General features: G+C 58.1%; 5 protein-coding genes across 5 annotated transcripts; all 5 read right to left on the bottom strand.

The window, feature by feature from the left end:
• Nucleotides 1–900: 900 nt before the first annotated feature.
• Nucleotides 901–1,275, bottom strand: LBRM_19_0730 (conserved hypothetical protein; the record flags this gene model as incomplete). The annotated part of the gene is made up of 1 exon (XM_001564119.1): nt 901–1,275. The coding sequence occupies one exon, from the start codon at nt 1,273–1,275 to the stop codon at nt 901–903; it is 375 nt and encodes a 124-aa protein (XP_001564169.1).
• A 1,289-nt stretch (nt 1,276–2,564) lies between these two features.
• Nucleotides 2,565–3,407, bottom strand: LBRM_19_0720 (putative synaptobrevin-type transport protein; the record flags this gene model as incomplete). Its single annotated transcript, XM_001564118.1, has 1 exon — nt 2,565–3,407. The coding sequence occupies one exon, from the start codon at nt 3,405–3,407 to the stop codon at nt 2,565–2,567; it is 843 nt and encodes a 280-aa protein (XP_001564168.1).
• A 1,688-nt stretch (nt 3,408–5,095) lies between these two features.
• Nucleotides 5,096–5,551, bottom strand: LBRM_19_0710 (putative 40S ribosomal protein S13; the record flags this gene model as incomplete). The annotated part of the gene is made up of 1 exon (XM_001564117.1): nt 5,096–5,551. One exon carries the CDS (start codon nt 5,549–5,551, stop codon nt 5,096–5,098), a length of 456 nt encoding a protein of 151 aa, XP_001564167.1.
• Nucleotides 5,552–6,552: 1,001 nt separating this feature from the next.
• On the bottom strand, nt 6,553–11,829 carry LBRM_19_0700 (conserved hypothetical protein; the record flags this gene model as incomplete). The annotated part of the gene is made up of 1 exon (XM_001564116.2): nt 6,553–11,829. The coding sequence occupies one exon, from the start codon at nt 11,827–11,829 to the stop codon at nt 6,553–6,555; it is 5,277 nt and encodes a 1,758-aa protein (XP_001564166.2).
• A 5,167-nt stretch (nt 11,830–16,996) lies between these two features.
• Nucleotides 16,997–19,927, bottom strand: LBRM_19_0690 (conserved hypothetical protein; the record flags this gene model as incomplete). Its single annotated transcript, XM_001564115.2, has 1 exon — nt 16,997–19,927. The coding sequence occupies one exon, from the start codon at nt 19,925–19,927 to the stop codon at nt 16,997–16,999; it is 2,931 nt and encodes a 976-aa protein (XP_001564165.2).
• Nucleotides 19,928–25,427: the final 5,500 nt, after the last annotated feature.

Below are 25,427 nucleotides of genomic sequence, written 5' to 3'. Positions count from 1 at the left end.
GTGGGCAAGAGAGGGCTTCCCGTGAATCCGTTAGTGCTTTGACCTCCCTCACCTTTTGTGCACTGGACAACGCACAACAGCAACCGCACACACGCGACCCACTGCAAGCCATCACCGCCGTTAGACCAAGAGTATTCTTTGGCTCTGTGTGCACTTTCGCATTCTTTCATTTGCACCCTGACCCCGAAGAGAGCGAGACGGCGAGGCGATGAGTGTGTAAAGGGGTGAGGGAGGGAGGGGAGACAGTAAAGTCAGCCAAAGGGAAAGAAGTGAGAACGGAAACGAGAGTGTGTCCGCACAGACACACACACACGCAACACCTCGCGCTGCAACGGCGACACCATCACGATGGGTAACAACCGCAAGACCAAGAAAGCGTCGTGTACCGCACACAGGCACACGCGTACACAGAGATTGAGAGACACGGATTCACATGAGCACACTCACACCGAGGGAAAGTAGCATTGAAAGAGAACGACGACAATAAAACGAAATAGCCGATGAAGCACCCTCCACCTTTATCTCTGGGTGTGTCCACACACACAAATGCACTACTGTCGGTCATCAGGTGCACACGGTACGCGCTCGTAGGCCTGTCGCATTCACCTTCACGCACCGCCGCTTCACACTCTTCATCAATGATGCACAAAGATGTTCATGACTGGGACATACAGGGCGGAGGAACCAGCACAAATGAGGGGAGGCGAAAGCGTGTGCAGCAGCAAGCGGCCTTTTAGCGTTTTGTGTGTGTGTGTGTGTGTGTGTGTGTCGATATGCGTACTCTTCACACCCTGTGGGACTTTGTATTTCTTTTCTACGCGTATGTACGTGAGCGTGCATCCCACCGCCACCCCCTCCACGGGGGGCACACAGGCTGGAAACATGCAGTCCTTCTCCACCTTACAGGCCAAGCGTCTTCATCGTCAGTTCATGGCCGTGGAACTGCTTTTCCACAAACGCGCGCGGCGCCGGCTGCACGTTCGGATCGTTCTCCGGTAGGCCGTAGACGTCGCAGGGAGTCAGCTCCGTGAAGTTACCGCGGTACGCGTTGTAGAGGGTGTTACTGCTAGCCATAGCCCCGAGACGGCGGCTGCCGAGCAGGGTAACCTCCGTCAGCGCCACCTCCGTCGCGGCGCCCAAGCCGTGCGTGGTGCGGATGTTGTTCATGCGCAGCACCTCCTCCTGGCGCGGCGCAGTGCGCTGGATAAACTCCACAGGGTGCATAAGGCGCTCCTCACGTGCCTGAGGACGCGGGAGCCCGATCTCACTGGACATATCTGCAGAAGATCGCCTATAATGAGAGAAGTATGAGAGGCTGAGAAGCAGAAGAAGGGGGAAGGGCTGATGGGGTGGTGGTGGTGCAGTGGATGAAGGGCAACGAAAGGGAAACAGTCAGTGCAGCCAACAAACAAAGCGACTATTCGATGTGCACAAACCCTCTTTGGCAACGCCGACTGATGCGTATTTGAGGGAAGTGTGTGTGTGTACGTGTCGATGTGAAGTGCGGGGCGTGCGTGATGAATATCAAAAATGGTTCGGCTTGAAAGAAAAACGAGCAGAAAACAAGTCGCGGACTTCTATGCGAACGTGCAGATACGCGTGCGGAGGGCCGGCGCCGGTTGGTTGGTACGCAGACACGTGAGCCGTCAGAGAGAGAGAGAGGGACACCCACACCCCCACACCCACACACAGGCCCCCAACGAATGCAGAGAGAGGAAGGGAGAGAGTGAAAGGAAAAGGACAGAGTGAAATCGGAGCGATGAAACATAACAGAAGATGCGCTACACGCATTTTTTGCGATGTGCGGCTCTGCTTGCACAGAAGAGGGGGAGGGGAGGGGGGAAGAACTGCGGCGATGGGCAATGGTCGAAAAGGGGCAACGCCTCTACTGTCGCTCTCGTCTCCCCCACGTCACCTCCGGCAACTTCGCACACACACGAAAAAAAGGGGGGGGGTGAACGCGTCTACACTCGTGTGCGTTTGTCAGCACAGCCCCGCAAGGAAGGTGAAACACAGGCAGAAGGTGGTGCGGGGCGTAGTGCCTCCATCATCCGCACCGGTACGCACCACAACCCCCCACATTACATTCTTCCTCCATCTTTGGCGTTTCACGTTTAGTGTTGAGGAGCAAATCAATCAAATGCTCGTCGGCGATGGTGGCGTATAATAAGTCCTTTGAGAGGAAGGCATCAATGACCTTCTGACACCAGGGGGAGGAAGATGGCGTGTCACTCAGCTCTACTGGCCTGTCCCCCGCTCCTCTTTGCCCACTACCGCCGGTTGGCGCCAAAGACGCACAGACACGAACGGATGCCTATACTCATCTATAGAAGAGAAAAGCAAGCGGAGTCACTCACAAATACACGCACACGTGTGCGTGCGGGCCAGAGAGGGAAGAAGAGATCTAAGCCCAGAACCTCTTCGACTGCCGCCGCTGCTCCTCACACTGCCTTGCCAAAGTCATCCGTGTCGCCCACGCGTAGTATCCCAGTCGAGAATGCACCCGGAACAGCCCCGTCATTGATCTTGTTCTCCCTTCCCTTCAGCCCTACTCGCGCGAGAGCTCAGAAAAAGTACAAGTAGAAGAAGAGAATAAGGAATACTCCGATTGCTGCTGGCGGGCCGTACGTCTTGAGGAGGCGCATGCGGTTCATGTGCACCGTCTTCTTGTAGTAGCGGGAGCTCTGGTCCACAAGTTCGGCTGAGTAGTTCGTCATGGCGTCGAGTCCCTCGCCGCGCGTCATGAGGTCCTCCAGGTTCTTACGCATAACCATGTGCACATCCGTGATCTCCTGTCGCAACGCATCGTACTGTGGGTTGACCTGACGACGTATCATACCTGTCACCCCTCCACCGCTAGCGCTTGGGCCAGAGTCGGCGCCGGCCCCACTACTACCGCCACTCAGCCCGGAGCCAACCACAATGCGGTCCCCAGTGGTGCGGTCCTGCTGCATGATGCGCGTCACGCACTTTCGCAGCGTCGCGTCAAACTTGATAAACTGGTATGCTCTCACGTTTGGTGCACCAATCTCTGCCGGCGTGTACATCTGAATGAACTCCCCAAATATGAGGTCGAGCAGCCCGCAAGCTAGCTTGTTCATGCCATTGATGTCGCCAGAGTTTCGCAGTAGCAATTTGTTCACCGCCACGACCAGCGTCAAATCCGTCGCCGCGTCTTGGAAAGCAAAGTAGATGTTGTCTTTGTGGTCAAAGCTCTCGTAGTAACTCCCCTTCGCCGCCGCCCGGTCCTTACCACCCGCCGGTGACTCCATCCGTTCTACAATGCGCTGCTCCTGCTGCCGAATCACATTCGCGTTGCTGTAGTTATCATCCGTGTAGCTGCACAGAGGCAGTCGATCATGAGTGCGGGCTATCAGTGCCGCAATGAAGCAGCCGTTGGTTGCCATTGATGGATAGCGCGTACGCTTTAGTTAGTAGAGGGAACTGTGGATAGAGAGAGGAGATTGTCAGGAAGGCACTGAAAGGTTGAGCAGGGAGAGAGAGAGAGAGAAAAAGAGAGACGCAGCGAGACTAACAAGGTGTTGGCGAGGAAGGGGGAAGGGGAGGCAAAGGACCGAAGGGCCAAACTGCGTACGGGGTTGAATGCGAGCCAAGCCGAAAAACAACAACAACAAAGAGTGTGCACAGTGCCAGTGCGCGCCTGAGAACCACTTGTGAAACTGTGAGCGTGTGTAGAGAGAGAGGGAGACACGGGGATGAGCTGCGAGGGGGAGAAGGGAGGGAAGAAGGGGGAGGGTTGAGTGTACCTGCCGTGTGCTACGAGGAGGATTTCGAGAAAGCGACAAAAAAGCCAAGGTAAAACAAAAGGAATATGTGCTTGTATTCGGCAAAGGAGCGAGAGAGAGCACAACAGCTTTGGCTTGGTGAGCGCCACCTTCTTGTCGATATAGAACAACGCAGACGCGCTCACAGGGAGAAGCGCACCCACCCAGCAATAACCCAAAACGTCAAAAAAGCCACTCAGATGTCACCGCTGGAGAGGGAGAGGTCCCGGGGGGGGGGGCGATGGAGAGCACAATCGCAGAAGGGGGAGAGACGAAGGAGTAGCAGCAAATATGTTGTCTGAAGGCGTTTCCGCTAAGGTAATATATATATATGTGTGTAGATGTGTCTTGACTGAAATGGGGGCTTCTGCAGAATCTGATGAGTGATTGCGTCAGATGATTCTGTGAATGACTGCTTTAGCAGCTCTGTAACATGCGCGCGTCTGTGATGGCGAATCCCAACGTCGGAGCATGTGGTGAAGTGCACCGCGCTCAAAAAAAGGAGGTATACAATGATGAAGGAGCTGGGGAGGCAGGGAGGGGGGGAGCGATAGCAGGCGCGTGACAACGAGAAGCGAAGGGGCTCATTCTCCTTCGCTTACGTAGGTGTGTGTGGGCGCGCGCAGAATAGAGCGAGTGTCACACCTCTCAAAGACGAACAAAGGTGCACTGCGTGGCGACTGCTGCAGAGGGATGGAAGGCAGCACAGCGGGAGCGAGGGCACAAAACAGACGCACAGCAGCTGGCGCGTAGACTTTGAGATGAGCGGGGCTCGCAGAGAGGGCTGTGAATTAGCGAGAAGTCGCTTCGACCTCCCCCCCGCGGCGGCGAGTCCCCACCCCCTCTCTCGGGTAGCCACGGAGGAGGGATTCGTGGTGAGCGCATTGCATCCTTTCTGATTGCTTTGGTAGTCCTGACATGTGTCCACCACCATGCCACCCTCGCTTCCCCATCTCCTACATCCGCGCCATACCCGTCTCACGCACGCACCGCGCGGCGAGAGGAAAGGGGCGCGCAGAGAACAAAGGCAAAGAGAAGAGGGAGCGCTGCCAGAGGGGGGGGGGCAGTGGTGAAGAGCAAAATCATAAAACAAAAGTGAAGAAAACAACGAGGGGCATGCAAGAAAAGGGGGGAGGGCAGCGGCTCACGCGCATTCCCCCGCCATCAAGGCAGGACGGGAGGCGGGCGGAAGAGGACACACAGAGGCCTACAGATGCACACACGTGCCCGTAAGCACATCGAAGCGTCTGCAGCTCGGTGATCCGTCTTCCGGCATCACATCCTCCCCCTCTGGTGGTCGCAAACTCTCCTTACGCAACCATGGCGGAGGCCGTGCTAGACTCATACTTCCAGGTGGGCGGCAGCTGCTTGACGCGCTTGTAGTAGCGGGCCAGGCGGTGGATGCGGGACTCGACCAGAATGAGGCGGTACTTGGTGTCACGGTCCGTCGTGTGGCGTTCGAGGTGCTTGCGCATCTGTGTGGCGCGCTTCACGAGGAAGTACAGATCCTCTGGGATCTCCGGGGCGAGACCGTTGTGCTTGAGGATGCGCAGGATCTTGCGGCCTGTCACGTTCTTCACCTGGGCAATGCCCATGGAATCACGCAGCTCCATACCGATCTGACTGGGCATCATACCCTTACGGGAGCTCTTGCACACCATCTTCACCACGTTGCGACTCGCAATCTTAAGCCACGCCGGGGGAGTGCGGCGGTAGGGGAGCGCGGACGAGGCCTTCCCCCGACCGTTGCCGTGCATGCGAACCATGATGAACTGCGCGTTTCCCTTCACTGCTGTAGAAATGTGTGGGTGAGGTAGACGTTGTGGTGATCGCGTTGTGGGGCAAGAAGGAATGTGAATGAGGCCGCAACGCAGAACGGGTGAAAAGGCGTGGAGTGCAGGCAGAGAGGAGGAGGAGGAGGGGGAGGTGAGTTCAGGAGAAGAGCATGGCGGAGCGCGAAATAGAGACACAACAGAACATAGTCGCTGTTGTGTGGTTTGACTTCGTTTTCACTCGTGTTGGGCGTGTGTGTGTGGACGACCACACAAAGCCGGCGCGCACGAGCACACCGAGAGGGAACGAAAGAAAGGGGGGAGGGAGGGGGGAAAGTGCGGTGAGCACGACGCTTCAGCAGCCAGTGAAGGAGTGTTAATGGATGCCCAGCTTCACACACACACACACACACACACACATCTAGTTCTGCACTCTAGTACTGATGATTGTGTTGGCTTTTCTCGTCTCAGCTTCGTGACGACAGGGTAAGATAAAAGCACACATCGCCACCCACGCGTGCGGGTAACAGGGGAAAGAGCTCATGGCTCTTGACCGAGAGAGGGAGAGACAGCGCACAGGGCCGGCAAGCTATTACGGCAACTTCGTCTTCTGCTTGTTCACCGCTCCCCACTTCCGTCGCGTCGACTCACACCCAAAACCATGCAGCCACGCAACGAGTGACACAATGGGGCGCATCACAGGCAGCGGGAGCCGGGAGAAGGAGAGAGCGAGAACGTGGAAAGGGGCATATGCGCAGGCAAGTACAAAGAAGACGGGCAACAGTGCTCTACATGGAAAAGACACTCAGACAAGACGAGCGGGTAAAGAGGCGAGCAGACTCTCACGCACAAAGGAAAACCCCCGCCGAGTGCGCGAATAATGGAGATGCCACGAGAGGAAGAAGACGGCAGGCATCTCAATCCGAGGTTCTATCGTGTCTCGGAGATTCTCTCTCTCTCTGTGGTACCTTGAAGCGGCTTCTTTGCAGTGGCACTTAGCCACCAGCAGCAGTGCGGCTCCCCACCACAATCGTCTTACAGAGCTGCTCGCCGCTTCGCAGGATTACAACGGGCAGCTCCGCACCGGTGTGCACGTGACGCGACACGACTGCGTTAAAGGCGGCAAGGTCAGTCACCGTGTACCCAGCAAAGCGCAGGAGTTGGTCGCCTACCTTCAGACCAGCAACCTGCGCTGGGCCGTCAACGTCCGCGCCCTCGGCGTTGACGTATTGCGGGGTCACCTCACGGATGCTAATCGTTGTGCACCGCATCGTCTGCGTGTCACGGTCCACGTTGACGCGGAAGCCTAAGTAGGGTTTCACCAGCAGAGTATTCGAGCCCGTCCCCGCCACCAAAGGTGTTGCGGTGCGTGGGGTATAGGAGCGCGGAGTCGACATGCCAGAGTACGAGCGCTGGGAAAAGCTGTGGTGGCGTAGGTGCTGCGGTTCCGTCCTTGGCGTGGCCCCCTCCCCCTCCAAACTCTTCAGTGTGCTGCTCAGCCGCTCGTCGGCGCTGTACACACGCGCGGGCACGTAGCCATCTAGCACCGAGCCGAGCGGCGTCATCTGCGTTGGTTCATTATGCACGCTCGAGGCAGAGCGGTTGGTTCGTCGCTCAGTGGACAATGGCCCGAACGATTGTGTTATGCTCGGCGTCGTCGCGTCTTGTAGCGCCTCATCGGAAAGACACAGCCCGAGGGGTTGCATCATCAGCGGCGCCGGTTCCAGCGATGAGCGCGGCTCGCCGCTCCCCGCGTTATTGGGAGTGATGACGGTCGTGTTGTGCGGAGCGGCGCCGCTGAAGCCCACCGAGGAGACGGTGGGGTTCAGCTCTGCAATCGCGGCAGCGTAGGCGTCTTGCAGGTTGTTTAGCTTAATCTGGCGAGGCCACAAGTGTGGGTCCACAAGTTCCAGCAACACCGAGGCGTGCTCCAACAATGCGATGGCGGTATCGCGACTGCACAAGCTGCAGAGCGGCATAGAACGGAAGCTGGTGTTCCCACGCGTCGAGATGCTTCCGGCGCACTCCACAGGAAGGTCGTTGTGCGCCGTGAAGCTGTCGAACAGCGTCACAAGTTTCAGTACCTCGCCCATCATGACACGGCGCTGCTTCAGCGGCACCTGCGTGAGCCACGAAGTAGGAACAAAAATCGTTGAATCGTCTCCTGTAGCAGACCCCGGCGTGCCACTGGCCATCCGCGTTGGCGTACTGAGACTAGTCACATTCGCCACACCGCACTCCAGTGCAGCAGCGTGCAAGAGCCCACTCAGCTTGGCGTAGACAGCGGTGAAGGCGTCCGCTAGACACGCGTACGTCACCTCCGCCGGTTGAGCGGCCCACATCTGCGCCGCGCTGGTGACGTTGCGCGCCGTAGACGACATCATCGACAGGCCAACGGTGGCTAAGGAAGGTGATGCGCTGCCGGTTGGTCCAGCAGCGAAGGAAGTCGCCCGATTCCCCTTCTGCGAGGACGGCGAAAGTCTCGACACAGTCGTCGACCCGCCGCTCTTTACGTTTGAGACAGACCACGCCGACAGCGTGCGAGACATCCGCTGCGGTTGGGAGGACAGCCGCGAGTGTTGGCCCGGGTTGACCTCGGTGCTTGTCTGCGCGCGGTGGGCAGGTTCGTAGATGGGCAGCCGCAGCGCGAGCGCATGCGCGGTGGAGAGCAGTTTGTCATCGCGGTCGTACTGCATGGCTTTTCCCTTGAGTGCGCGCAGCACAGCACTTACTTCAAACAGCAGTTTATCCTCCTCCTGCCGGTGCGCGCGTTCTTCCTCTGTCCAGTCGACATCTGCAAAGCTTGACGAGTGGCTCCAGACCATCGCACCACCGCAGCAGCCACTGTTCGACAGCAGCGTTGACATAGACGACGCGACCGAGCCGCGGTGCAGCGAGGCCGTGGACGACGCCTCTGTCGCCACGGATCCTGTGGGTGGCCGTGGCTGGGCTGTCGCGTGCACCACACTTGGGATGCGGTAGCCGGCGATAAGCAAGTTCAACGCTGCCTCGGTACGCAGTGTGACCGCCTCACTCGACACTGTCTCTAGGCGTGCTGCCAGTCGCTTCGACTCTGCCTCCGCATCAGCCGTGGAGGACTCCGCGGCGCTCAGCATTTCCTGCATTTTACCCACCTTCATTGGCGTCTCTATCGCTTTCTGCAGTGCGGCCCACTCCACCTCCAGTGTGTTACGCTCGCTAGAGAGTCGCTCGCTGCGTGTCACGTACAGGGTAAAGTCCTGCCACAGCGCAAAGTAGCGACGGCGCAGCTGCCGTGGCTGAATCAGCGTCGCTGAGAGCGGCTCTACCGCACCCCATTCTCGACTCTCCGCTGCCAGGGCGGCAGCGCGCCGATGCTGTCGAGCCCACGCACACCACAAGTCAAAGCAGCGGTGCAGGCTCGCGTGTGCCTGACTGCTTTGAGTCTTCTTCATCAAAATCCACAGCGCTTTCGCCTGGTTTGCACTACGCGCCGCCTTTCGTGTGATTTGAGTCAAGGTATAGCTGCTTGGGGTGTAGGAACTGGCGTTCATCGACAAGAGCAACTTGTTGAACGCCACGGACTGACGCAGATGCGTCTGTTGGGCTCGTAGGAACTCACGCCAGCGGCTGTACGCACAGACGAGTAAAGCAATCTGTTGTTGCCTCTCCATGATATTGGCCATCGACGACCACACGTGTCGATGCCCCTCACGCACCTCGCTTCGGACGGCGAGCAGCACCACCTCACTTGCCCGCAATTGCACCTCCCGCAGCACCTCGCTTACAGATTTCTTCTTCTGCGCACGCGTCCAGTTCAGCCACCGTTGCGCGTAGCGGCCGAGTAGCGCTACTACGCAGCTCTCCGCTCGTGCCGCAACGGCACCCTCGAACTTCGAGCTCAGCGCACGGCGCCAGGCCCACTGCCGCCAACGCACAAAGACGCAGTACGCTTGCCGGCGTATGTGCGCACGCGCCGCCACGAAGCTACAGCGACGAATGCCCGCCAACTCCATTTCTTCAAGCGCTCCATTAGCTGACTGCTTCGCCTGTTTGGTAAGGTGAAGTGCCCGCTGCTGCTGTAGCTGCTGCAGCGAAACGGCCGCGTTCAACTCGCGCAGCGACGGCTGGCCCACACGGTAGCTCGTAGAGGTCTGGTTGGGACCATGTGCCATGGTGGTCCTGTCAAAATAAGCAGCGCCCACAACAACCGACGATAGGCTGTCGCCGTTGGGTGACGTCCCACACGCCCCCTCTCCCTGCGCGGCGGCAGCCCACACAAAGCGCCGCATCGGCTCCGTGCGAAGCAGCACAAAAGTGGAGGCGAGCATCGCGTGCGGCGACAGCAGCTGGGAGAGCAGTGGCAAGTCTGCGCAGCGGGTGTCGTACACAGCGACACCGCCGTCTGAGAAGGCGGTGTAGAGGCGCCGAACGCTAGCGTCATAGAGCACGCTCGAGAGCGGCATGCGGCGCGACGAAGACAATGTACGAACGTACTGGCCAGAAGGTAGGGCAAACACCTTTGCCGTGGCATCGCGCGAGGCGCTCACGAGTAGGCGGTCCTCAACCACTGTGAGTGCTGTCACACACTCAGTGTGGGCGCACTCGATTGGCCAATTGACCGCGGCGACCGCGTCATACCCGGCAGATATGAGCTGCGTAAGCCGCATGGACGTCGCCGAGAGCAGCACGCGTTGCTGGTACAGGTTCAGCCACGATTCCAGTCGCTGCTCCAACAGGTTCGAAAGCTTCCGCGTGAGCACCGGTGTCGACTCCGTCGCCAATGTCGTACTCTTCGTGACTTTTTTCGGTGCCCTCTTCTTGCGCTTCATCGACTTGGCGGCGACCGGGGAGGCGGATGCGCTTTTCGTCTTGGTCCCTTCCGACTCCCTCCCGCTGATGCTCGAGAGGATCGCGACACGCCGCTTTGCATGGAGGCCCTTCGCCCGCTTTTTTATGTCGCTCTTGAGACTGCGCAGCGTGCGCCGCTTTGCAGAGGGGCACCTGGCAGCATCACCGTGGTGACAGTCCGCCGCCGTGCCCGAGTCGGTCATTGCCTCCTCGTTGTCTTCGTACCTTGCCTCTGCCTCCCGCTCCAAGCCACGGTGCAGCGGTGCGGTACCGCCCTTAGGGCCCACCAACATACCGCCCTCACGAAACGGACTGGATAACATGCCCGTCCCCGCCGGCGCAACGGACGTAACCACCGCCGAGGGCATCAAGGGAGACGACGACAGAGAGTGCAAGGGCAAGGATGACACACGACCACTATCGTCAGCGGGGAGAGTTAGGGGATGAGTGCCACGTATGGCAACGGGCGCTCCGCGAGCACCGGCGCAGTTGTCTAGGGGGCTTTTCTTGATAGCGCTGTAGTGCTCCAGGGAGCGGTGGTGACGACTGCTTGCCACAGCTGGGGAAATCGAAAGAGGAGACGGGCCGGAGGCCGCAAAGCTGCTGGCACTCGCCGACACCGAGGCCAGCAACGAATACTGGACGACGCATGACGAGTGAGCTGTGGGTGTGCTGACGCTCGCCATCCGGTCCGACTGAGCCTGAACGTCGTGCAAGGCACGGAAAGACACCGAACTGCGTGACTGCCCCGCCGCCGCCGCAGGGACAGCGGCCGATGCCGGCGCTAGCTGCTGCTGCTGCTGCTGCGAGGGCGGCGGCGGGGCAGGTATGGACGAATTCACGCCACTGCCGCTTTTCGCAAGATTAGCGCGCTCCTCTTTCGTAATCGTCAGCTGGTCGCCTTGTACGACGTCCCACATGCGCAGCGTCCCGTCGTCCGAGCCGCTGAAAGCGTACCCACCAGTGGCGGTCGCCGCAAGTGCGCAGATGCTGCGCAAGCTTCCCTTCAGTTTGTGCAGGCAACACATGCTCGCGGCCTCCCAAACCACAATAAAGCGGTCGAGTGAGCCCGTGAGCAACAGTGACTGGGTTGGTGCTGACCCACGCTTGTCGTGCGGCTCTGTATCAATAGTGGTGGGCAAGGAGAGGCGCGGGGCGCTGCGCACGTAGAGCAGACACGTCACGGCAGCCGTATGTACATGATGCTCCGCCGTTTGCTTCATCGTGACGGCATCGTAGACGCGCAGCGAACCGTCCGTGTATCCGGCGACGACGCGATTGCCGCAGACCTCTGTCAGGGAGGTGATGACGACTCGCATGTCACGGAGAGGAAGGCTGGCCAGCACCTGATTGTGGTTCGCCATGCTACGCACCTCCAGTACGCCATCCTGTCGGGCCAACCACAGCGTCGTGTGCAAACCGGACTTCGCCAGCGCCTCCATGTTCGCGGCGGGCACCTCACCATTGGCAGCGAAAGGCCCCCCCTTCACGCTGGCAGACACCGTCGTTCGCGTCGACAGCACGACAGCTGACGCAGATGAAGAGAGTAGAAGAGCGCGTGGGTGAGCTCCGTTGAGGACCGACGAAGGTCGGCCCCGACCCGCGCCGCGCCTCATCTTCCCGCTGCTAGCAATCGACATCCCAGCGGCAGACGCACGGCGCCCTAAGTGCGGCGAAAATCCCTCAGCAGCAGCCAGCAAGGAGGGATGGCCGGCAGCCACTGCGTACGGAGGGGACTCGTCAACGGCATGTTGTGCGTCGGCCTCGACACCCTGCCTGCGCTCGTCGGGAATGGCAGAAGGACTGGCGCAGCCACCCTCACCAGTTGCATAGTCGGTTGTGCCACACGCAGAGGTCGCTGCCGCTTCTCTCTGCTCTTCCCCACGGCTGTCCAGGTGCAACAGCGCGGAGTCGTCGGCAGTTGACGGTGCGCAGTTCGAATGAGACGTAGTCGCAGCCGGGGTGCGCACCACCACTGGAGTGGCACAACGGAACCGTCCCATAAAGCTGCGCTGATGGGCTAAGTTGAGGTAATCCGCCTTTTTGCTCGACTGAAGCGGGCGAAGGTGGGAGACACCGGGCGACTTGAGCAACGTGGCCGAAACGGTGGGTTGTGGAGACAAGGAGCCGGTACAGTCCATCGCCTTGGCCGAAGACTGGCGCGTGGCACAGCTCTGAGATGATTGCACCGATGGACAACGACCAGAAATACGCCACGGTGCATCACCAGCCGACGTGACGGTCGCTGGCTCCACAAGAAGACGTTGCTGCGCGATGCGGCGGGATAAATTGGTGGACGCAGCGGTTGAGCCGCCGTCGAGAGAGTTGCCGCGTAGCCGCGACGGCCGTAGCGACTGGGAAGCTGTGACACGGCCTTCAGTTTGAATAACCGACTGTGTCAGCGCAGCTGATGTCAGGACCCCAACTGACACTATAGCATCCCGAGTGTCCGTCACATCGACCTGCGACGAGGGCACTTGTGGGTCTGTGGGAGTGGTACCGATCAATCTGGAAGGTGCAGCAGGAGAAGCGGATGCCTTGCGATGCAATGCCGGGCCCAAAGAGGACGCCCTCGGTGTGGATCGCCGACTTGCCCTGGCTCTCCCCGCCTGCGACATAGGTGAACGCACCAGGGTCGGTCTTCCGGAGGAACGACTGTGGCTACCGACACCCCTCTGCGCTGCGCCTCGAGCATCGTGATACGACGATGAGAGCGACATGGTCGCACTCTCACAGTGAGGAAGCGCCGAGGGAGGAACTAAGCGCGCTGTGCCTGTCCGTGTGCTTTGTGCGTGAGAATAGGGGCTGGACTCTCGCAGTAACGTCTACAGATGCCCCTTTCGTGAGACAAACCGGCGTGGGGTACACACCCCGGCAGACAAGAGCGAAAATGGGGAAGAAAACAAAAGAGAAAGGCGAAGAGAAGGGCTAAAGCGAACGCCAGAACAACGAGGAAGGGCAGTCGGGAAGGAGGAGAGGTAGTGATACACAAATGAGAGAGCAAGCCAAGCACCCACCGAGAGAGCGGCCAAGGGAAAGGGGAGGGAGTATGGCGGCAGCAACACACGCGCCCGTCCCTTTGGGGAACGCGACACAGAAAAGGGATGAGCACACACTAGACAAAAAAAAAAGAAAAGCGGAAAAGAGTGAAACTGCACGAGTGTTGAACCGGCAACGCGAATGTGTGGGTGTGGTGGAAGCGAAACACAAAACAAAAAAAAACACAAAAGCCAGGCAGATACGCACAACACGACAGCAACAGAGGGCGTCACTCCTTCACGGCAAAGCAGTGAAGAACAGGAAGTGAAGACGTACCTTGGCGTATGGGTTCCTTACTCTCCCCTTTGAAGGGCTGGAGCAAGCGAGGGGGGAGAGCAGGGGGGCTGTTGCCCTTCGATGTATCTATGACTACAGGTGCTGGAGCTGCGGTCACTACGGTTGATGGCTGTCTAACACAGGCACACGCGCAGCGCTGACGGGGAAAAGGAGAATAATGGCGCTTAACAGAACGCGGACACAACAAAGAAGAAGAGGCTGGTGAAGCAAGCTCGGGAGCAGTGATTTTATGATGGCAACAACAGGAACGCGTGCACACACATGTGAGACGATCTTTGTGGGTCTTTGAAAGGAGAACACCTCGACTGTGGTGGGCTCTGAACGGGTGGGTATGTCGTCCTTTGGGTCTGGTGTACGATGATGCGGAGAAGCAGTCAGTACTGCGATGAACGAGTGGATGCTGGAGGAGGAAGGAAGGAAGATGACACCGTTGCTCAGTGCCTCTTCGAATGCACTTTGAATGCCGAAGTCCCCCGCTGACGGCACCTGCGGCGCTGCAAAGTGATGCAAACAAAACAGGAAAAGGAAAGCCGGCGCAGAGGCGATGGCAGCGATTGACGGGGATTAGACACGGCGACACTCGTTTCGTCTACGTAGTGGAGGAGTGCATGCAAACTACAGAGAGAGAGGGAGAGGAAGGGGAGGGGGCACCAGAAAGAGAAGACGATGCGCACCAAAGAGGTTGAAACGCCTAAAGAGGAATAACAACAACGGCAACCCCCTCCCACACAGAAAAAGATGGAGGGGAGGCAGGTGGCAATGTGTAGAGAGAGACAAGCAGCCACCGAGGTATCGACGTCTATACGTGCCTATGTGATGATGATAATGATGATATGTGTGTGTGTGTGTCCTCCACGTACTCGCTCTATCCCTCTCGCGGAAGGGGAAGAGAAAGAGGGAGGGACGTGAAATGAGCACAATTTGCCCTCTCTACAGACCGCCTCCCAGGGGAATCGGTCCTTTGCAGCGCGTCAAGATGCTCTGAAGGGTGCTGTAAAATAAATAAATAAAATGAGTGAGTGTGTGTGTGTGTAGGTGAGTGAGTGGGTGAGTCTCTCTCTCTATCAATGTCGCTCTTTCCTCCCTCGTATCCCCCTACCTGAACTAGCTCAGAGAGTAGATGTAATGTGTGGGTGGGCAAGCAAGGGGGGAGAGGGAGGAGGGGGGGGGGCGTATGTGCGGGAGGCGCACGATTTCATCGAAAAAGACAATTAGAGAGGGGGAAGACGTAAGAAGGGGGGAAGTAAAGCAACGGTCGAATGCAAGGGGGGAGACCAAGGGAGAATCATGGTGGTGTGGAGAAAACTTTCAGACACTACACGCATCACATCCCCTTTGGTCGCCAGCAGTGCAGCATACGTCTTCACTGACGCACCCAGGGAAAGGGAAGGGGAAATACGTGTTCCACTGCAGGGCAACATGGCACACAGAGAGAACGAGGAGGGAGAAAAGCGTGCAACACGCACGTCCGTCCAATCGAGTTCAAAAAACGCAGTGAAGCCCCTCGCCACACAAATCGCTGGCCGTGGTACTCAGGGAAGCCCATAGTATCGTGTAGAGGCTCAGTTGCGCCCGCCCCTCCCCGCTGCATCTCACACCCTTCTACGTTCGCCCACTGCGGTGCGTAGGTGGATAGGTACCTATGACACGCACCGGTGGTACGGAGAAGTCCTGCCATCGACCGTCTCTCTCGCTTCTGCACCGGCATCAACCATACTTCGCTTCTTCTTCTGACTGTTGTTGAATGTGCTCCGTGCAGGCGTGTGTGTGTGTGGGTGTGTTGGGGGGGGGGGGGTAGGCTGCGTGCATGGGTCCCTCCTGAAAGGAGAGAGAGAAAGCCAAGGTCCCACTCGCAGAGGAAAAACTGGTCTCCGCGGGAGGAAGGGGGGTTGGGCGCGCGGCAAAAAGGTTGTGCCACCAGCAAAACGGAAGTGGGCGTTGAGGGTTGGCAGAGAAAAAAAGAGGAGGGAAGGGAACGGGTAGAAACGAGCAGACACCGGCTGCCCCCCCCCCTCCTCCTCCTCCTCACAGCCTCGCTCTCTCTCTCCCACATTGCCCTCCCTGCCAACACCTGTACATACGCACGCGCACATGTGTACGCCGAGAGGGAAAGAGAAAGAGAGAGAGAGCCATCGATACACACCAAAGTATAATACAGTTGCACTCACACACACAAAACACACGCACGAACATACCCATTCACCTTTTCCCTTTCTCCTTCTTCCCTCGCTGCCTAGCCGCTTCCCGCAGAGACGAAGAGAGGCTCTCTATCATAACAGTCTCATGTGTGGTATGGTCACTCTTGGAGTTTTGTGTGTGTCTGTGCTACTCGCTCGTGCACGAGCGAGAGAAAGAGAAGAAAAGATGCCAAATGAAAAGCAAAAAAAAAAACAGACGAGAAAACAGCGACGCCGTGTCCAGTGACGCGGACAGCGCATGCGTGCACGCGCGAAGAACCACAACCCAGAGAAACATCAGTAAGCAGCCGAACAGATGAACATGCAAATTAAGAAAGGCGAGAGAAGATCGACGGTAGCAGCAGGCTCTTAGCAACGAAGCCTGCTGTAACTCAGAGAACCAGCGGGTGCCCTTGGGACAGGGGCAAAAGACACGGGCAACAGAGAAGGAGTGGAGAGGCACGGCCGAAGTGAAGAGGAACCAACTGCCGCTCCACGGCACGACCCAAGACACACACACACACACACACACACACACGCGGAGAAGTGAGGTCATCCAAAGTGATACTCTCAATACGCGTGCGCTGCTCTACTTGAGTGAGTTCACCATCGCGAGCAGGATGGAGGCGCCGACGTGAGAACCGTGGCGGGCACACCTAACGAACTTGTTGGGTTGTTGAATAAGTGCACGACTGACCCTTGCTGTCTACTCGCAGTGGTGCTATGCTGACGAGCCTTCGCTGAAGGGTTGCGCTGCAGCCTGCCACATGCGTCAGTGCTGATGCACACTGAGTTGCACGATGTAGTATCAACGCCAATGAAGGGGGCGTCTCTCGTGGACGCCACGGAGGTGCCGCCGGAAGACTGTGTGGTGACAATGCACGAGACAAGCCGGAGTTGGGCGTCCTTTTACACGCCTCCTGGGGCTGAGGCAGCGCTATTTCTGTGATTCTCTTTGCCAGACGCCGTTGGGGTAAGCACAGTCATGTTCAGTATAGGTAGTGCCTGGGGCAGTGATCCACAATGCCGCAGATCGAACTCGCGGTGGCTTGGGACGACCGTACTGGCACTTGTGTTCGGCACCTGGCTAAGGCTGTCAGCCAGTCCTTTTAACACCGACTCCGCTGACGCTGCCATCACTTGTGCCTACGGTGCTGAGGGGCCGGCAGGGCTCCATGGCCTCTAACTCGAGCAGCGGCGCTGCTCCGGGCGTGTCTACGCACTGGACCCGACTGACAGGCACTGTCGCAGAGTTCGCGCGAAGCCGCGGAGGTGGAGAAGACGAGCTCGCGATGGCGTCGTCCTCTTCCATGGCATTTGCCTCGGGTGGGCGAGTGGGTATGGCAACTGCCGCGTCATCGATGCTGCCTAGCGCAGCGCATGTGTGGCTCAGTTGCAACCCGGTGGGGACACCGAGTGGCAGACGCCGAACAAAGCGCTCACCGGCCGAGGGCACGACAGGATTCGTCAGTGGTTTGGATGGTTCGGGAAACCGTGGCGGCGACGCTTGCGGCTTGACGGACGGTAAGCGGGCAGTTAGAAACGTTGCGGAGGACATACTGGGACCTTTGGCGGAGAGGAGAGAGGGCAGGGGCCCCTTCCTCGGCGTGGTGCGGTCAATAGCGGGCATGCGCGTCTCTAGCGGCGCTGATGCTTTTCGATGGCTCGTGCTGGCCACCGCGGGAATGTGCATAGGCGCTGATGCACTGGAAGGAATTGTGGAAGTGAGGTTCATCTCACTGGTGGCTGTGGTTGGGGCCGCGCTCGCGGCAGTCGCCGCCTCGGCCTTTTCCTCCTCCTCCACTTTTTTACGCATACGTGTGTACCAGTCCTCACTGCTGGCCGTACCGCCTACACCGAGCCATCCACCACCGTTGGCGTTCACGGTGGTGCTCATGTTGGCATTCCCGCCACCAGTGGCAGCAGCGCCAAACGCCACGAGCCCACCACCCCAGTCGAGGCCGCCGATGCCGCCCCACGCCGTTGAGTTGTTCTCCATCTGTGATACGTCGCCGCGGACGGACGCCTCCCTCGCAGAGGGGTAGGAGGAGTTGTTGCGCAGACTCGCCGCCGCCACTCTATCATCGACGGTTATCGACTTCATTGGTGCGTTCAGCTGGCGCAGCACCTCTTCAAACCGACTGCGGTGGCGTTCGCGCAGTCGGATTTCCTCCTCGCTGTCACCGCTGCTGTCGCAGCCGCCGGTTCGGCTGAATGAGTAGATGCCGTTTGGCATGCGAGGCGGGTAGAAGGTGCCACGGCGGGTGCTAGAGGATCGCCGGAAGGGACTCTCGCCACAGCCCACACCAATGGTGCGCTGGTCCATCGACCTGCTCGACGAGCCCCCAGTGACCGCCATGCGACCACGTGTTGCCTGATCCGTTGCTGAGGGCAACCAGAGTGCACCGCTGCAAACCTCGTACCAGCCCTGTGAGGCACAACTTGACGTCTCCATCATCTCGAGTAGCGGATTGTCCTCGGGGCGGCTAAATCGACGCTGCACCCCACTAACGCTGATATTTTGCTCTGACTTGCCGCTACTCGCATCGCGCACTGCCGTGGCAGCGGGGAAGGCCATGTGATAGCTTGTTAGTGGAGAGCCCTCACCGACTGGTGGCACACTCGTGCGCATCGCGTCGTCGACAATCACTCCAATAGAGTGATGTGACCCGATACGTCCGTCATCAGCAAGGGCCCCCGCGGTGACGTTCGTGGGTCTCTTTTCTCGGCTGCTGGGGCGCACCTTACTGGCACGCTGTGACATGGGGTCACCGCCGATGCTGGTGTTGCTGTGGCTGCGTTGAAAGCTGTGGGTACGAGAGCTGCGCAGGGAATGGATATTGCCGTGATGCGACGCCCGCAGTAGTGCTACCTTGGCGTCTCGCACACTTCGCGCGTTGAGTGAGGACTGCACCGAGACCTCAGGGTCACCCGCGTTTCGCAGCGCCTGTCCATGGGGAGTGCGCGTGCTCCCTGTCTGACTGAGGCTCTGACTTGCCGACATGGAGAGAGAGCTGCCGCTGATCGCCTTCGGTCGGTGAGACCGATTACGCAATGTGGTCAAGGCAGCCATCTTATCGTCATCGACACCGCTGCCGTATGATCGCTGCAGCCGGCTTGGGCTACCGTTTTGATTCGCTAAAGCCGTCGACCCGAGAGGGATGAACTGCGCCTCGCTCGAGTCAAGACCGGCAACGCTGGTAGCGCTGCCACCGCCGCGCCGCACCGCCGAGCGCGATGAGGCGCGGGACGACTGCGATACCAGCGGCGAGACACAAAGCTCTCGCCGACTGCGACTTTGAAGGGTACTGTTCGCGACAGTCGACCGTGGCGCAACACAGACAACACCGCTTGGACTGCTACTCCCGCGCCTGTTTGACACGGAAGCGGCCAACGGTGACGGAGGGGGGGGCCAGTCGTAGACACCGCCGTCCAGGGGCAGCTGCTCGCTAAGGACCTCCTCACCACCGCTGTTGTAGGTACGTTGAAGAGGATTGCGTACTGCTGCGCCGCTGAGGACAGCGATTGCGGTGCCCTGTGGTGCGCCTCCCGAGCATTTTGTCTGCGAATGAGTCGTGCCTCCGACGGCGACGTTTTTGCGGGACTTCCTGCTGCCTCCTCTGCGGGTCAGCAGCCCCTTCAGCCGCGCGTAGCGGCAGCTGCTGCGGGTTTCTCGCTTGTCGCTGGAGGTAATGCTGGAGCTGGCGTCGAGCGACTTACCACCACTGATTTCAGGTACTTGTATGGACGAGGTCTCGGTTGTGGAGAACAGAATCGAGGATCCGGCGCCGCCGACAGCGCTCATGATATCGTCACCGCTACCCAGCTGAAATTCACATCTAGGAAAGAGAGGGTTGGGTGGAGAGTCCGAGCCAGGGACCTCCATGGACGCCAGCGGGTGCATCCACGACGTGGCGTTGCTTTTGCATGATGCCGGCCGCTTTGGTGCCTCCTTGTTTAGTGGTGCAGATTCGACCGGCAACGGCAGCCTGCTCTTCTCCACGGTACCAGAGGATGAGGCAGGCATCCTTGTTTTTTTTTCCGGTGCAGATTAGCAGTACCTCCTAAATCACTAGAAACTGCCCCCCCCTTTCCTCGTTGCTGCACAGAAATGGGAGGAGGAGGGAGGGAGTGCGGTATGTCTGTGTGGGTGTCCGTGTGTTCCGCGTGAAGGCAGAGAAATCTGTGAGGCACACACACACACGCACACTGGCCGACGCGCAACGAGGCAGAAGGGTTGAAATCACACGAGCAGGGGGAGAACAACACTGAGACGTAGCGGTACCAGAAAATCTGGGAAGGGGCGCCGGCACAGGGGGTGTGTTGTTCTCTCCTTTATTTTTTTTTTATTTTTTTTTTTTCTTACCGGCAACGAGTAGGAAGCGGAAAAGATGTCAGCGCACAAAGAGAGAGAGAGAGAACAGGCCAAATTCAGAGGCAGACACGTACACCCGCAGACCTCGAGGAACCTCCTCCTCCTCTTCCCCTGCCCCAAAAGCCGTGCGGAGCCGGCAACGTAAAGGGAAAACTAAAGTGAAAAAAAAAAAATAAAAGATGCGCAAATTACAGGCAACCGTGTGGGGAAAAAGGGGGAGGGGGTTGCCGAGTGAAAGAGCAAAACAGCACACAGAAAAGGCAAGGAGAGGTAATGATGCAGAAAGGCAAGAACAACAAAGAAAGTGTGTGTAATAGAGACCGCTACTTGAACAGCAAATATAAACGAGTACACATACGCTCACACAGAGAAGTACACCGAGTGACTCAGACTCAAAGGTGAGCAGAGAAGAGCCAGCCGAGAGAGAGAGAGGGAGAGGGGAGAAGGAAAGGAGAAAGGCGACTTGAAATGCGACGAAAAAGATGAAAAAGGTCAAATATAAAAAGGGAAACGGCGGAAGAATTAGCGTGAACGTTAAGACACACACACACACAGAGACAGACGCGCACGGTAGGAGAAGGCAGACGGAAGAGAAAAAAATGTGAGGGGTAGAAATGCGCTTGCTTTGCGATGGCTGCTGTGGTCTCGGTTGTCGTCGTCTCCTGCGAAAGGAGAAAAAGGGGGAAGGGGGAGGGGTTAAGACCGCCTCAATGAGGAAGACAAGGACACGCAGAGAAACACACCACCGCAGCAGGGGGAGGTGAGGTGAAGTGGAGGTATAGATAAGAGCAAATGGTGATAACGCGGAGCACGCGGGGAAAAGAACAAGAGAGAATGATCGAGTTGCATAAGTAGAAGAGGGGGATGAAGTGGAGACGCGCACACACGCAGCCCCCGCACACAGACACACAAAGACTGGGGGATTTCTCTCCGGAGAGAGAAAAGTCGGGCGCCCTAAAAGAAGCGCTTACACACGCGCGCTTTTCGTACCCCCGTCCTCTCCCCCACGTCAGGTGAAGAAATGAAAGTCCAAAAGAAAAGAAGGAAAGAGAGAGAGCGCGCGCAGAGACACACGCACCTCGGGACTTGGAGAGCAGCAGAACCCACCGCAGAGAAACCAACAAAGCCCTCTCCCTCCCTCTCTTTTCCCCTTGCGAAGCTACTTCACCACTTCTCGTCTTTCGGTTCACTGCTCCGCCCCTTCTCTCTCGCCAGTCGCAAGACTCTTGTCTCTTTCAGGCAGACGTCTTCTCTCCTTTCCGGGCCCCCTCGCTAAATGAAGAGTAGTCGATCGACAAACGCGGGCGTGGGCGTGGGCGGGGGGGGGGGGGTGGCGAGTGTTGTTGCCGTGTGGGCTCTTTCTCGCTCCTCGGCTTTCCTTCTTGTTTTATTTTTTTTTCTGGTTCGTCACCTGCTGCGCCTCCTCCTGCCTTCGCTGGTGCTGTGCAGGACTGTATTGGGCTTATCCAGGCTGACAGAGGTGAGTGACGCAGAAGAGGATGAAAGAGAGCAGAAACAAAAGGGTAACGAAAAGTACAACCAGAAATGGGAGAGGGGGCGTTGCAGAGCGCGTAATGGGCAGTGGTCTGGTGGTCAAGCGCTGGTCACGCAAACGCAATGTTGGGGAAAGAGGAAAACGACACGCGTAGGGCCGGCGACACGTCACCTGGAGAAGCGATACAAATAAATAAAATACAAAGCCTTCTCCTCCCCCCTCCTCCTCACATCAAGACGCGCACCAGTGAAGGCGCAGAGTTGCACTACGCACCCGCAGACACGCACAAGTGTGTCGATGATGAAAAGAGCACAGCAGCGGCAAAGAAAGCAAAAGATAAAGTAGAAGACAAGTGAACCAGAGCTATTACTATGGGTGCACGTGTGTTTGTGGGGAGTGGAGTGAAGGGCCGCGTGGAGAGGGCGGACGTGAGTGTGTTGTACGACAGGGACCAGTGAGCGTGGTGCGTGTGTGAGTGAATATTATGCCACGTGGGTGAAGCGCGAGCGCACACCTCGTAATAGACTCTCTCAAAGAGCGAGGGAAAGACAAAGCGGCGAACGGGTTGTCTTCGCTGGGAAAGGCGGGTTGGAGAGGGGGAGGGAGGCGGTAGGCCTTCGTTCTTGGCTTTGTGGGTCGCCTAACCGTGAGGGGGAAGAAATGACACACTAACGCTACCAGAGGGAGACAGTCCAGTACGCCAACGTAGAGTTCATACATGTGATCGCGAAGGCGCGAGAGGAAGAAGGAGAGGGAGAAGCAGCAGCAGCAGAACAACAACAACAGCTCCAAATGACGTGTCAAGCAAAAGGAAGGCGAAGAGGAAAGCGAAGGATACACACACACACACAGAGGGAGAACAATGAGAGACAGTGGCAGTGATTATAGAAAACGTGGGCAAGAAGGGGAAAGGGGAAGTGGGTGTAAAAGGGAGGGGATCCGAATGTGGAGATGAGAGAGAGAGAGCCACTCGTGTGGCTATGCGTCAGTGTTGGGGGTCGATCAACAAGTAAGCGGAGAGGGTAAACTGAAGCACAAGAACTAAGAGGATTTAACAGGAAAAGAGGAATACACACGGAGAGAGAGCAAGACAGACATGCCCCTGCTCAATGAGTAAGAAACAGGCGTGTCTTAGCAGTCGTTAGTGTCTTGGCGCCTTTGTGCGTGGATGTGTGTGTGTGTGTGTTGAAATTTCTGAGGTCGGCACCCACGGAACCGTCGGGCACCACAGAGGCACGGGCACAACAACAAAGGAGAGAGGAGGCCGCAGTCCTAACGATGAACAGCAGCTTTACTTCGAAGAAAAGAAGCTCGGCTACTCCCACGTGATCGCTTTCCTTCCTTTTGCTTCCCCCCTTCGAATTTCCCCCCACACACACACGCACGCAATCGTGTCCCGTGGCGATCGGAGAGCACAACAAAGGTGCTTCAGTTCTTAAGTGGAGAACAGAAGGAGGGGAGCGGGGGGCAAAGAGAAGGGCCAAGTTGGCGGTTTCTTCCGCACTCCACAACAAACAAGAACAAGGGATGGCAAGACCCTCTGCAATAGCCTATCGAAATGAAGGCGGAGGGATAAAGAGCACCCTAAAGCTTCGGCTTACCTCCCCACTGATAAGTATGTCAAATGGCGTGGCGGGGGGAGGGGGGCAGCAAGGCTCAAGCAGAAGGCCACTCCTCTCTCTTGAAGGCGATATCGTTTTCCCTCCCTTTTTACACCCCGCTGTTGCAGTGGAGTGAGACACAGAGGCAACCTCTCAACTGCTTTCACTTGTACCCGACCAGAGAGAGAGAGAGCGAGCGAAAGACCACAGCGGTGGATAACATGAACGAGTAGAAGTCGGTGAAGTGCAGAACCCCATAGACATGGTTGTGTGCGTTCGTGTGTCGGCGAGTGAGTCAATGCGATGATGCGCGGTGGTGTGTTCGAGGCAAAAGAGGGGAAAAAGGATGTGGGTGAAATGGAGAGGAGGAGGGGGGGGTAGAAGAGTGCGTATACACAATTGTTTTGATGCGGAGGACAAACCGCACGGAGTACCCCTCTTCAAAGCCCCGTCATCGAGAGAAAGGATTGTCGATTGCTGCTGCACGCGCACACGGTGAAGTAAGGGAAGGGAGAGAGAGAACCTGAGCGGTTTAACAGCTGAAGGGGCTATATTCCCGCTTTACACGGGTGGTGAGACGGGAAGAGAGAACAGCGAGTCAGCGAGCTCCAGGTTGGAGTATGGCCCAGCGCGGCTGTCCGAAGACGGCGCTGATGAAGGGATAAGATTTTGGCTTATTGTGAATTCGCTCACTTTCCGTGTCTCTTGCTTACAGCACTTTAGGAATAGGGCGTGAGGGGTGCAAATGCCTTCTGCGTATGTGCGCAGACGTGTCTGAATACCGTCGCTCTCTCACCCTTTACGCCGGTCTTCTGCCTGTTTCGCCCCGACTTACGTGATGGAAAGAAGGCAACGCCTACGTGGGAAAAAGGGGGAGAAAGAAAAAGGGCAAGGGCCGTGAGTGTCGCTGCGTATGGCTCACGCACCCATCCCTCTTGTTATCGTTCCTCCAGACTGACTGGCTGGCACACACACACACACACACACACACACACACACACATGCAGGCCTATCGAAGAGATGTTCGACATGGGGGGCGGGGGGGGGGCAGGGGTGAGAGATGCAAAGGCAAACGCAGCACCGTTCCACAGCGAAAATGTGCAACTTCTTGCGAGCAGACGCCTCGCTGCGCACATATATAATGCAGGTAAGGAGCGCGTCACACCACACGTGAATTGCAGCTCATCTGGAAGAGCAACGATAACAAACCGACCCCCCAGAAGAAGATAGAAACTTCAAGTACACGCCACTCGGTCAGACAATATGTGCAACGCAAACAACCAAACCGACACAAATTCGGTCTGCTGTGTCGCATACACGGCACCCCCGTAGAGAGGCGCTACCATCTTTTGTGTCTCAGCGTGTCTACCCCCTGCCATACAACACCAGCCACACTCCGCTCTACCGCCGGCCAGCCACAGGCCCACCCGCGTGCGGTGCGGCGCAGCCGTGCGCACGCCCTTACAGCAATGCGCCGACTCAGCCACCCGAGCACCGCCGCTGCCTCAGACTCGGCCCATCCCTCGTGGGCGGCGCGGGCTCCCCGCACCACTGGGACAGCGGGGGCCGCGTGAGGTTTGCTCGAGTCACGTCGACGCTCGGCCAACCACATGGACGCTACAAGCGCCTTCACGGTCGCAGGCCGCTCCGGCGCAGCGCCATCCAGCACCGGGTCGCCGACATCAGCAGCGATGCACCGCTCTGACCTCCCCGCGCCGTAGGCACTTGGCCCTGCCACCGCCAGACGTGGCGCAGCATCGGCAGGGATAGGGGAGCTGCCTGGCCGCACCACACAGAGTGGGCATTGGAACCCGATACCACGCACTGAGGTGTGCCCTCCCACCGTGATCAGGGGGGGGGTGTTACCACAGAGAAAGGGCATCCACGTGCTCGAGAGCCTACAGCATGACCGCCACGAGCGAGACTTTTCACTCGAGTGCGAAGGTCGTGAAGTATGGCGGGGATGAGCTGAAGAACGGGTGCTTCAGCGCCTGTGCCGCGGTGGGGCGCAGTGTCGGGTCCGTCTGAAGGAGACGTTCAGCAATCAAAGACAAAA

This window comes from Leishmania braziliensis, chromosome 19, assembly GCF_000002845.2.
Source record: "Leishmania braziliensis MHOM/BR/75/M2904 complete genome, chromosome 19".
NCBI classification, from domain to species: Eukaryota; Euglenozoa; class Kinetoplastea; order Trypanosomatida; family Trypanosomatidae; genus Leishmania; species Leishmania braziliensis.
Note: the sequence above shows the minus strand (reverse complement) of the source record. Positions and strands in the feature narration are given on the sequence as shown.